Source organism: Octodon degus, unplaced genomic scaffold (genome assembly GCF_000260255.1).
Source record: "Octodon degus isolate 3935 unplaced genomic scaffold, OctDeg1.0 scaffold00093, whole genome shotgun sequence".
NCBI lineage: Eukaryota > Metazoa > Chordata > Mammalia > Rodentia > Octodontidae > Octodon > Octodon degus.
This window is the reverse complement of record NW_004524669.1, coordinates 2,156,742-2,168,898: the sequence shown is the minus strand read 5'-3', so window position 1 is coordinate 2,168,898 and position 12,157 is coordinate 2,156,742. Positions and strand designations below refer to the sequence as shown.

At 39.1% G+C, this 12,157-nt stretch overlaps 1 protein-coding gene across 2 annotated transcripts in view; it reads left to right on the top strand.

The window, feature by feature from the left end:
* The window catches only part of Racgap1 (Rac GTPase activating protein 1), a 37,174-nt gene that overhangs the window by 19,537 nt on the left and 5,480 nt on the right, over window positions 1–12,157 (top strand). For both annotated transcript variants that reach the window (XM_004637799.2, XM_023722809.1), the window contains 10 exons: window positions 933–1,002; window positions 2,858–2,911; window positions 3,561–3,641; window positions 4,460–4,577; window positions 5,108–5,238; window positions 6,049–6,213; window positions 9,080–9,175; window positions 9,256–9,454; window positions 11,686–11,791; window positions 11,959–12,091. In XM_004637799.2, coding sequence (XP_004637856.1) covers window positions 933–1,002; window positions 2,858–2,911; window positions 3,561–3,641; window positions 4,460–4,577; window positions 5,108–5,238; window positions 6,049–6,213; window positions 9,080–9,175; window positions 9,256–9,454; window positions 11,686–11,791; window positions 11,959–12,091 — 1,153 coding nt within the window. The remainder of the gene's footprint in view (window positions 1–932; window positions 1,003–2,857; window positions 2,912–3,560; window positions 3,642–4,459; window positions 4,578–5,107; window positions 5,239–6,048; window positions 6,214–9,079; window positions 9,176–9,255; window positions 9,455–11,685; window positions 11,792–11,958; window positions 12,092–12,157) is intronic.

Genomic DNA, 12,157 nt, shown 5'->3' with positions numbered 1-12,157 from the left:
TTTTTTTTTTTTTTTTAGGTTAATCTCTCCTTTTAGGGTATTTTTCCACCATGGATGAAATTCTGATGTTGTTGCTAAATTGCACATCAGTAACTAACCCTGCACATTGCTAAGAAACCTAGAGGTGAAAGTGGCAGTTCAGCAACACATTCACTGTTTACTCTCCAGAGAGCTCTTGCAGCTTTTCTGGCTCTGTGTGTGTGTGTGTGTGTGTGTGTGTGTGTGTGTGTGTATGTTTGATCTTTTTAATTAATTATTTTTTGGCTTTTTTGGTTTAGAAAGGGTGCTATAAACCAGGATGAGACAACAATTTTGGTTCCTCAGTATCACTATTTAAAAATGGTTGGGGCTGGGGAGATGGCTCAGTAGAATAAGTGCTTCCCTGGCAAGCACAAGGGCCTGAGTTCAATCCCCGGTTCCGCAAAAGAAAAAAAAAAAAAAAAAAGGTCTTAGCCAGGCCTTGAATTTAACACTCCCAGTACAATAAGTAGGGAAAGGTCAGTACTCTTAGAGTTATTTGTTTCATTGCCTGTTTGTTTTGTAGGGAATCTTTACAGCTGAGAAGATGTATGGGCTTAATTTCTTAAAAAAAACAGTGCTGGGTAATATCATAGAAATCAACCACAGTTGAGGTCAAATTAAACTTCCACTTTTCTATAGGGAATACCACCCTTATCCCTGTCACTTCTTGTAAGTCCTTTGCTGAAAAAACAATTATAGTGTACCCATATTTGTGCACACAAACACAGTGTCCTTGAAAACCACAACTAAGACAGCCCAAGTCACAACTAAGGTTTAAGTTTGTCTCCATAGAGAAGCTACAGCTGTGAACTTGCTAATATTGTCTCACCAAAGGTGCTTGTTTTGAGTGTTGGCAGGTTTTATGTTCTGTAGCCTCCTGTGTCTAATATTGTGTTGTTTCATTCTTTTAGACTGTCAACCATTGATGAATCTGGTTCCATTTTATCAGATATCAGCTTTGACAAGACAGATGAATCTCTGGTAATAAACATTTGATCGCTGAGATTTATCTGTTTTTCTTAACCCTGCTCTCTTAGAAGCTCTTTTTCTCTTTTGGACACCTCTACCTATTATTGCTTTATTGATTGATATGTTACAGATGCTGAGCTAGGAATCTAAAGTATAAATTGTTGCACTCTATAAGAGACTGGCTTATAGTATTTGTTTAGTTTCTGGGTGGTATAAATGTAGAATTCAGGATTTGACATGATGTTGACTTTATGTAAAGTATCTCTATCAACTGCAGGTACTAATTGATTATATCTTGACTTATTAAAGTTCCAGAGCAGTAAAAATTAAATTAGCAAGAATATGTCCTGGGATGAGTAGATTTGTGCTTGCTTTCTGCACTTGTTTGGTTCTTGAGAAACGCTTAGCCATACTTCATAATTAGAAGGAAGCCAGGTTTTTAGAACTTAAGTCAAAAATTTCTAGCCGTGTACGAAATGCTTTGATGAATAATTGTTAACATGTCTGCGTTCTGTTACCCTCTGCTTTTATTAGGTAGCACCTTTCTCTTATGGTGGTGTTTCTGCATAAGAGGTCATCTCATATTTTGTCTTTGACTGCTGTATCTTTTCTGTTGCTGACTGAAACCTAGAAAACAGTAAATAAGAGAAAATTATTAGTGGTTGGTTTTCTGACATAGCAAAACTAATAATTGTTACATGGCTGGGGGTTTTCTATTCAATTCAGCATTTGACTAAGGGAGAAAAATGACCATTTTACAGATATTTATTACAGAGCTCCTTTTTGAGAGCTTGTTTGGAAGTTCTAGCAGGAGAGCACAGCTATATATATACCCTTGACCAAGAAAACTGTCCTCTTCTACTGGGGATGGGGGTCATTCTCTTTGACCAAGTGCTCAACTTCACAGCTTTAGCTTCAGGAGAGATGCTCATGTGCAGGAGGAAAGGGACACTTGCCTAGCAGGCAGATCAAACAAGTCAACCCTGATGATCAATAATGGGATGGCAGATGTTATAGCCAGCAGCTCCTTTTTGAAATAAGGAATGATATAGAATAGGTTTGGGATAAAAATATAACAAAGATACATTAGTAGCTCCTTTTTGAGCTAGACTTGTGCTACAGTACCTACCTGTTGTAACTGAAGCAGAACCAAACAACCAGAAGCTAAATTATTTGCTCTTAATTAGAAAAGTAAACTTAACTTAGTTAAGTTGCTATTTGAAGCATATGACTGTTTCTAGGTCCTGTTTTCATTAACTGTCAGGAGTAAGGAAGTCACTGATAGATGATTAAAATGAATGCAAATGGTTAAAATAAGTGAACTGAAACTGGACCATACTAAAAGATAAATGATTCTTCAGTGGTGAACCTCTTTTTTCTTAGGCCCCAAGAAAGAGGGATGATTGGGAGACATAAAAACTAAACAAACTTCAACATTTAAAATAGCAGTATTTTATATAAAACATCTGATGAGACAGTAGCAATCCCTTAAGGTCAAGAATCACATCTAACATGATCAGTATAGTGCCTAATGTTCTATAAGTTCTAAAACTAAATCAAAAATAATCAGAAATAAAGGATCAGGCACCAGAAATAATCACGACAGAAGTTGATTCTTCAACATTTTCTTGCCTCTGTAGTATTGATTCCTGATTCTATTATAATAGCTTCAATTTTTGAAAGAAAACATGTTAACTTACTATAGACTTACAGCCATAACTCTGGAGACTTTCCCTATCCTGTTCTTCAAATTGTAAGTTAGGTATTCTGACTCAAGAAACCTTGAAAGTTCACTATAAATTTATGTACGTGAGGTTTGTAAGAGGATTACCTAGAGAAAAAAATTAATAAAATATATTGTCAACAGGACTGGGATTCTTCTTTGGTGAAGAATTTTAAACTGAAGAAAAGACAAAAGAGGGTATGTGTGTGTGTGTGTGTGTGTGTGTGTGTTTAATAAAGTAACAACAAAAGAGCTTCACAAAATTTGCTGTGATACTGCATTTCTGACATGTTGCTGTAGCAACATGTTAAACACATGTTATAAATACACTAATACTGTAGGGGTGGCATTAATATTCCTGTAGTGATATGGGACAAGATTCTGTCCTATTTCACTGGTCTGGGCTGTATCTCCATTCATGTAGTAGAAAAGGATATACTTAAGATCTGAGTTATACGAATTTTTATGCACGACTTTTGTACTTTAATAAAAGCTTCAGATGAAATGTGTGTATAATAGGATATAGAAATCTGTGTGTGCTTGTTTAGGGTACTTATTGTGTTTCCAAAGACCTCAATGTACTAAGATAGGATTACAGCTCTACTTTTTCTGGTGCTGTCATCTAAATTTCTCCAAAGCTTGTTCCTTTTTTTCTGGGGCACTAAGAACATTTTTGTGCTCATGCAACTTGTTCTTCATGTGGCAATGGGCAACAAAGGAAAGCACATTGTTTTTATTGTAGCCTTGGTCCTTAGGACTTGTATTTAGTTGTCTGGTGGAATTATTTAAATTCTTATGTGCTCCACATAAGAAGTACTAAAGTGTTTGGGCTCTGTTCCCTTTCTAGCGTTCTAGTAGCCAACAGTTTGTTGATGGACCCCCTGGGCCTGTAAAGAAAACACGTTCCATTGGCTCCACAGTAGATCAGGTAAGAGAGGGCAGGCCAAGACAAGGGTGTTCTTGAATACATAGGCATTTAGTGGCCCTGAGTATTAAAATGGCTAAGTCAACATTGCAGTATTATGTTGAGAGCTGTTTTATGTAAGTTTGTCTATGTAATAAGATCCTATCATTCAAATGAGTAGAATTACTCTAATAAAATTAACAGCTCATGGGCCAGGAAATGGCTCAGTGAGATTAAGCGCTTCCCTGGCAAGTGCAAAGGCCTGAGTTCAATCCCCAATTTTGCCAAAAAAAAAAAACAAAAAAAAAAAAACCACACACAAATAAACAGCTCTCAGCATATGTCTGAGTTTTTATTGCTCATATATCTATCCTTGTGACATGTTTTTGGTTTTGGTACCTGGGATCAAACTCAGATCTTCTGCTTGCCAGGCAGGTGCTTATGTTGCTGAGCTATCTCCCTGGCCCTATATTTGTGTTTTAAAAACAAGATTTCAACTTGAGGGTGTTTAGAGCTGGAACCATCGATTAAGATTCAGGAATTTTTCACCACTGCAAAGTATTCTACAGTGGAAAGTTAGACTTGATGTTCATCCTTTTTCATTACTATTTTTTTTTTTTTAATGTATTTAGTACAGGCCTCACTATGCAGCTTGGACTCTTAGTGATCCTCCTGTTTTCAGCCTCCCTAGCACTGGGATTATGGGCGTGTGCCACCATGCCCAGACTAGGTGCTGACTCAGCACGCCCCAGGGCGGGATTGGCACAGCATGTGGTGTTGGGGATCAGGTGCTTAGTCCACTGAGCTATCTTAGCAGCCCATCATTACTAATTTTATTCCAGGGGAATGAATCCATAGTTGCAAAAACTACAGTGACTGTTCCTAATGATGGTGGGCCCATTGAAGCTGTATCTACTATTGAGACTGTGCCGTACTGGACCAGGAGCCGAAGGAAAACAGGTCTTTTGAGCTTGTGACTAAATTGCATGTGCAAACCTACTTGTAAAATTTGAGAGTTGGTTTCTTAGAACCTTGTTGAGGCAGGAATTGGTTGTAATGGGTAGTTTCTTACTACTATCTTTTAAGGACCACAGATCTGTTTGTGTTCTTCTATAACTTTTTGTTGCTAGCCTGGTCTGGTCTCAGGCCCTGAACTGGAGATAATCATCTTGCCTCAGCCTCCCAATTGCTGAAATTATAGGCATGTGCCACCATTCTTGGCAATTAGTTTGTCTTGAAACTGCATTTTTTTCATACGTGTTGAAATAATTTTTTTTTTTTTTTTTTTTTTTTTTTGTGGAACCGGAAATTGAACTCAGACCCTTGCACTTGCCAGGGAAGTGCTTATTCCACTGAGCCATCTCCCCAGCCCACTACCTATTGAAATTTACTTCAGGTTTTGGTTACATGTTATGGTTTATTCACTAGTTACATTGAAATTGGGCTAAAATTCAGATGCAACAAAATAGCTAAATGTTTAATTTTGCTAGGTACTTTACAACCTTGGAACAGTGACTCTACCCTGAGTAGCAAACCACTGGAGTCAAGAACAGAGGCAGATATCTCTAGCACACCACAGAGTAATGGAGGGACACGTTTGCACGATTTTGTCTCAAAGACGGTAAATCTGTGATTGTTTCATTTTCTTTCTTTCTCTCTCTCTCTTTTTTTTTTTTTTTTTTTTTTTTCAGTACTGGGGATTGAACTTAGGACCCTTAGGACCTTGCGCTTGCCAGGCAGGCACTTATTCTACTGAGCTATCTCCCTGGCCCCCTGTTTCATAATATTCTTTTAAAATTGTGGAAGTATTATATGCTGGGAATAAATGTAAATTCTTTAGTGTTTTACAGTTATATGTTAAATTTTCTTCCTGTTTTCAGTCCTACTCTTCTGAGGTAATACTGGTTACAGAAGGTATATATCTTTCTATTCTGTGAATGATACTAAATTAAAGAAAGCAACTTTTTGTGTAAGCAGTATTTACAGCTTTAGTGATACATGCTTGTTTTATGCCTGAGTATAGCACTTTGATTTTCAAAATATTTCAACTTTGTAAATTTGATTTCCTTCTGAAAACTCAAGCAAACTAACTAGAGGTTCATAGGAATTAATTCACTTGTTTGAGCCATATGAGAAGTAGCAAATTTAACATCCAGGCCTTCTGATTCCTTGTCAACAAATTCTTTTCACTCCTGTTTGCTGCTGTCTTTCAGTTGGGGATGGCGTTAGGCAATTTACTTCATTTTGTTTAAATTTTCTTATCTTAAAATGAATAAAGCAAAACCTTTATAGGATTTTTGTGAAAATTACTTAAGTAAATGTGGGTAAAGGTCTCAGGAGTTGTTAGCTTTATATTAAATGCATATTATGTGTTGCTTGATGATGACAGTTTTGCAACTCGTATATTTCTTCTGCCCTGTTTTGTTCTCAGGTTATTAAACCTGAATCCTGTGTTCCATGTGGAAAGCGGATAAAATTTGGCAAATTATCTCTGAAGTGTCGAGACTGTCGTGTGGTCTCTCATCCAGAATGTCGGGAACGCTGTCCTCTTCCCTGCATTCCTACCCTGACAGAAACACCTGTCAAAATTGGAGAGGTATGGCTCCCTGAACTATCATGGTATGGTTTCTTTAGCTTTTCAAGGGCTTAGTGTCAGGCTTAGTTTATTTTTTTGGTGATATTGGGGATTAAACACAGAATGTTCACACTAAGCTACACCCCCAGCACCTCCACCTCCTTTTTTTTTTTTTTTTTTTTTTTGCGGAACCGGGGATTGAACTCAGATCCTTGCGTTTGCCAGTCAAGCGCTTATCCTACTGAGCCATCTCCCCAGCCCTCCACCTCCTTTTAAAACTTTTTTTTTTTTTTAACTTTGAAACAGGGTGATTCTAAGTTGCAAAATTCCAGACTGGGCTTGCATTTGCAGTCCTTTTGCCTCCGTGCAGAGATTATGGGTGTATGTCACTGTGCCCATCTTTAGTTTTTATTCTAAAATTACCAGTGCCAAATATATTTCCCTCCATGAACAATGAATAGAAATTGTAAAATGTTAACCTGTAGCCAAGTTGTGTTTGAGTTTGTTTAATGACCTTTGTAGGGCTAGGTTGTTTAACTCAGTGCCACAGTGCCTGCCCAGCAAGTGGGAAGTCCTGAGTTTGATTCCTGGTACAAAAAAAAAAGAAAGAACAACTTTCTAAAACCAAACTCTTCACTCCTGACTCTTTACTTATTCTCTCTCCTTTCTCCTGTTTTCTTTTTTTTTTGTCTGTTTTGAGACAGAGTCTCACTATGCAGCTCAGTCTGGCTTTGAGCTCACTTTGTAACCCAGGCTGGCCTCAAACTCACAGTGATCCTCCTGCCTCACCCTCCTAAGTGCTGGGTTTATAGATGTGTGCCACCACACCCAGCTACACTTTTTTTCTAATTTTTCCCTTCCTCCTGTCCTATTTTGGAAAATTTCATAGTTAGATAGGTAGATAGGAAGGAGATCTAACCCTTGGTTCTTCTCACTTCCATGATTTACTGATATGCATTGTCTTTGTTTTTTTGAGACAGGGTGTCTCTCACTGTGTAGTTCAAGGTGGCTTCAAACTTGCAGTGATCCTCTTAGCTCAACCTTTGAGTACTGGAATTATAGGTGTGAGCCACCACCCAGCTCTCTTGATCACTGTTGATTGATTCTCTTTTCTTCCTTCCAACCCTGTTCACTGAATTATTTTGATGCAGATCCCAGCCATTATATAATACCAACTGTATTTTTTTTTCTCTTTTGCTAGAGATATTCCAAACTAGGCTATTAAGAATAGTTTATTGGAGTTGGGCATAAGGCATACTCCTAGTCACAGCATTCAGGAGAATTGAGTTTGAGGCCAACCCTAGACTACATGATGAAACCATGTCTCAGAAAAAGAAAAAAAGTTATTTCTAAACATCTATAAATCTCGTTAAGAAGTGCAGGCCAAATAGCTCAGTGGATTAAAGCTCCTGCAAGCAGGCACAGGGGCCAAGGGTTCCATCCCTGGGCCTGCCCCCAGGTCATGCCGAGACAGCAATTGAGACTGGGCATGGTGGCATGTGCCTGTAATCCCAGCTCTTGGGAAGCTGTAAACTGGTGGATCACTATGAGTCTGTTCTAGTAGTGAGACCCTGAACACCTGGTGGACCCTTCCCTAAAATAAAAATAAAAAAAAAAAGAAAAAGAAAGAAAGAAAGAAAAAACCTCATTAAGAAATTAAAATTACTGGTTGTATAAATAAGACAAAAATAAAAGCAAACATCTTATGTTATTTCCTCCTCTTTATTTTATTTTTTGAAGCAAGGTTGTTTGTCCACATGAGACTTGAACTTGCTATCTTCTTATTTCTCCTGTCTCACCCTCCCCCAGTGCTGAGATTACAGGCATAGGCCACCCTACCCATGTTTTTTTTAATCATAGAGTTCTTACCCGTGCATATATAGTATTTTTTTGCCCCGCCCCACCCCTATAGTTTTTAAAAACTTTTTTGTATTCTAATATGGAGCCATGAAGTTCTTCCTCATAGGTAGATTTGCGTCATGATCAACTATGAAAAATGTTAAATTTTTTTTAACTGTTAATAAAGTGTAAAAAGACTTCCTTTTTTATAGTAGTAAGTTAGCTTATACTAAAGATCGTACTTACAATCTCATTATGGCTTGCTTTCTGCTATCCTTAAGTGGATGAGGAGGCAGTCATACCTGGTGACATTATTTTATTTTGTGTTTTTTTTTTAAGTGTTTGGTACAGGATCTCACTACATAGCTTGGACTCATAGTGATCCTCCTGTTTACAGCCTCCCCAGCGCTGGGATTATAGGCGAGACCAGCCGGGGTCTCAGTAGCCCTCTCAGTGCACTGGGGTGGGGGACAGGGGCGGGGCTAGGGTGGTGCAGCAGGGATCTTACCCAAGTGCCTGCACTTGACTAAGGAGGTGCTTAGTGTGCTGCTATCTTACCAGCCCTTATGATCTTATTCATTCATGCAAGAGTGTGGTATCTTTGATCCTAAATCAATTCTAGTGTGGAAGTAAGAAAAAGTATTGGGAATCTCTGTTTTAATGTATGCTTTGGTAGCTAGGTGTGGTGGCACACTTCTGTGATCTCAGCAGGAGGCTGAGGCAGGAGCATCTCTGTAAGTTCGAGGCCAGCCTGTACTACAAAGTGAGTTCGAGGCCAGCCTGTACTACAAAGTGAGTTCAAGACCAGCCCGAATTACCATATCAGGACACTGTCTTGAAAAAGTTACAGTGTCCCAACTTGAGTCTTAGTGTTGAGGTGGTATTTTGGGTGGAGAGGTGGAAGTAGGAAGTGAATCAAGGCCTTTGCATATATGCAAGGCAAACACTTCACTGATCCATATCCCCAGCCATTGGATGTGGTTCTTCACACATGATCTTTTGCTGCTGATCTAAGAGATATAAATGATAAAGCTCATTTTCTTTTCAGGGAATGCTGGCTGATTTTGTGTCACAGACTTCTCCCATGATCCCTTCTATTGTTGTCCATTGTGTAAATGAGATTGAGCAGAGAGGCCTGACTGAGGTAAGAGTCAGCACTGGGACAGGGTGAATTTACATTAATAATTACGAGTTTCTTAAATAAAAATGTTATCTTGATAATAGACAGGCTTATATAGGATCTCAGGCTGTGACCGGACAGTAAAAGAACTGAAAGAGAAATTCCTGAAAGTGAAAACTGTACCCCTCCTCAGCAAGGTAGATGATGTCCATGCCATCTGCAGCCTCCTGAAAGATTTCCTTCGAAACCTCAAAGAACCACTTCTGACCTTTCGGTTAAACAAAACCTTTATGGAGGCAGCAGGTAAGGGCAGATCTTAGTACTTGAATGTTGTTCCACTTGGGCTGGGATTTTTCATTCTTTTTACTTCTCTATTCCCTGCCCAGTACCGTGCTTGAAATACAGTAGGTGTTCACATAGTTTGATGGGTGAATAATTTTATGTGTCCTTATACCCCCTCTTCTTTCATACAAAGTATTAATGAGGTCCTTTTGTTATTCTTTAATCTTATTTTTTGTTCAAGTGTTCTTTTTTTGTTTTTTTTTGTATTTTTAGGGAAGGGTCTACAGGGTGTTCAGGGTCTCACTACTAGATCAGACTGGTAGTGGTTCTCCTCTTTACAGCCTCCCAAGAGCTGGAATTACAGGCATGTGCCACCACACCCAGTCTCAATTGCCATCTCAGCATGCCCTAGGGGTGGGGCGAGCATGGCAAGTCTTATTTTGTTAGATTGTTCTTTGAAGTTAGAACCATTGATTCTTCATACTTCCATCTGATCCATTGTCAAATCTTATCTGCAGTTTTATAAGATGTATCTTAAATTTGATATTTTTTGAAGGGGGTAATAGATGTACAACTACTCCTTATGACAGGCTTTGATCCCTCAGATATTTAAGCATGTGCTAGCTGATTGTCCTGTTTCTACTTGTATCATTTTTAATATGATGTTCATACAGGAGCTAGAGTGGTTATTTTAAAATTTAAATTCTGGGCTGGAGAGATGGCTCAGTGGTCTAAAGCACGTACTTAGAACAAGCTTAGCAAAGCATCAGGGACCGCGGTTCGATCCCCCAGCACCACATGCCAGCCAGCCCCGCCCCCTGGTGGGCTGAGCTGGCCACACACACACCACTCTCTCTCTCTCTCTCTCTCTCTCTAATAAATAAAATTTAAAAAAAATAAAATAAAATAAAATAAAATTTAAATTCTATGATGTCTCCTCTGTCCTTAATATCCTCCAGTATCTTCCCATCAGTTTTAGAGTGAGATCCACAGGCTTTAATGGGGCCCAAAATATTAGACATGGGCTGGTGAGATGGCTCAGTGGTCTAAAGCACCTACTTAGAACAAACTTAGCAAACAAAGCACAGGGACTGCGGTTCAATCCCCCAGCACCACATGCCAGCCAGCCCCGCCCCCTGGTGGGCTGAGCTGGCCACACACACACACACACACACACACACACACACACATGTACACGTAAATAAATAAATTTTTTTTAAAATTTTATTTATTTATTTATTTTACATTTATTTATTGTGTGTGTGTGTGTGTGGCCAGCTCAGCCCACCAGGGGGCGGGGCTGGCTGGCATGTGGTGCTGGGGGATTGAACCGCGGTCCCTGTGCTTTGCCAAGCTTGTTCCAAGTAGGTGCTTTAGACCACTGAGCCATCTCTCCAGCCCCAATAAATAAAATTTTAAAAAAACAAAATATTAGACATGATTTGACTTCTGGTTGTATCTCACCATTTTGCCCAGCACTCTTTCTTGCCTTTCAGTTATCCTGGCATTCTTGCCTTTATTAGACTATATCACGCTTTCTCCCCACCTGAGCTCCTTCATAATTGCTGTTGTCTCAGCCTTGAATGCTCTCCCAGTAGATAGCCAGCTGTGTGATTTGCCTCTTTATTTCTTTCAGGCATTTCTTCAGATATCTTGTCTTCAGAAATATCTTTCATGATCACCTTTCTAAAAATAACAGCTCCCATTACTTTCTAGCTTCTTGCCCACCATATATTTATTTATATATTGTTTACCTGAGATATGTTTGCATTTTGACTAACTCCTCCAATAGAATGTATATTCCATGAGGCAATAACTTCTGTTTGCTTTATTTTTGACATTTAGAATAGTGCCTGGGGGGCCAGGGAAATGGCTCAATAGAAATCCCTGGTTCTGCAAAAAAAAAAAAAAAGTGCCTGGTACACAGTACAGCAGGCCCTTAAATATGTCTTATTGATGATACCTTCTTGGTAATTGCTGCTGTAGTTGTCTGCCTTTTCTTCCTAGCAGATAGGTTGCCAGCTGTTTTCCCTAACTACAAGGGTGATTTTTTTTTTAAAGTTCTGACTTCTAATATTGAGCTGTTGGCCAGTGTTCCGCTTGTTAATGAAACTAGAGTCTGATGCAGTCATGAACCTAGTCAGAAGTTTCAGAAGCTTACTGTATAGATGAGACTTGGTGGTCGATATCCTGGTAGGTCACTGCCAAGGGAAAGAAGTTTAGACCTCTTGGTGCTCTCTTTTCATTTACAGAAATCACAGATGAAGACAACAGCATAGCCGCTATGTACCAGGCTGTTGGTGAATTGCCCCAGGCCAACAGGGACACATTAGCCTTCCTCATGATTCACTTGCAGAGGTAAGTACAGTAGAAACTTGTTCTGGGAGTTAGGGAATTTTCCAAGAAGAAGACAGTGTAGGATTGGTACTAGTAAATGTGAGAGGTGAATTGTTTTCCTGTAGAACTTGTATTTGGTCTGCATTTAATGGAGGAGTAGGTCTTTAATATAATATTCTTTTGCTTAGAGTGGCTCAGAGTCCAAGCACAAAAATGGATATTCCCAATCTGGCTAAAGTATTTGGCCCTACGATAGTCGCCCATGCTGTGCCCAATCCAGACCCGATGACAATGCTACAGGACATTAAGCGCCAACCCAAGGTAGGGGTGTGTGTGAGGGAACTTGAGTAGTATGGTAACATGAAAGCATGATGAAAAGTAAGCCTT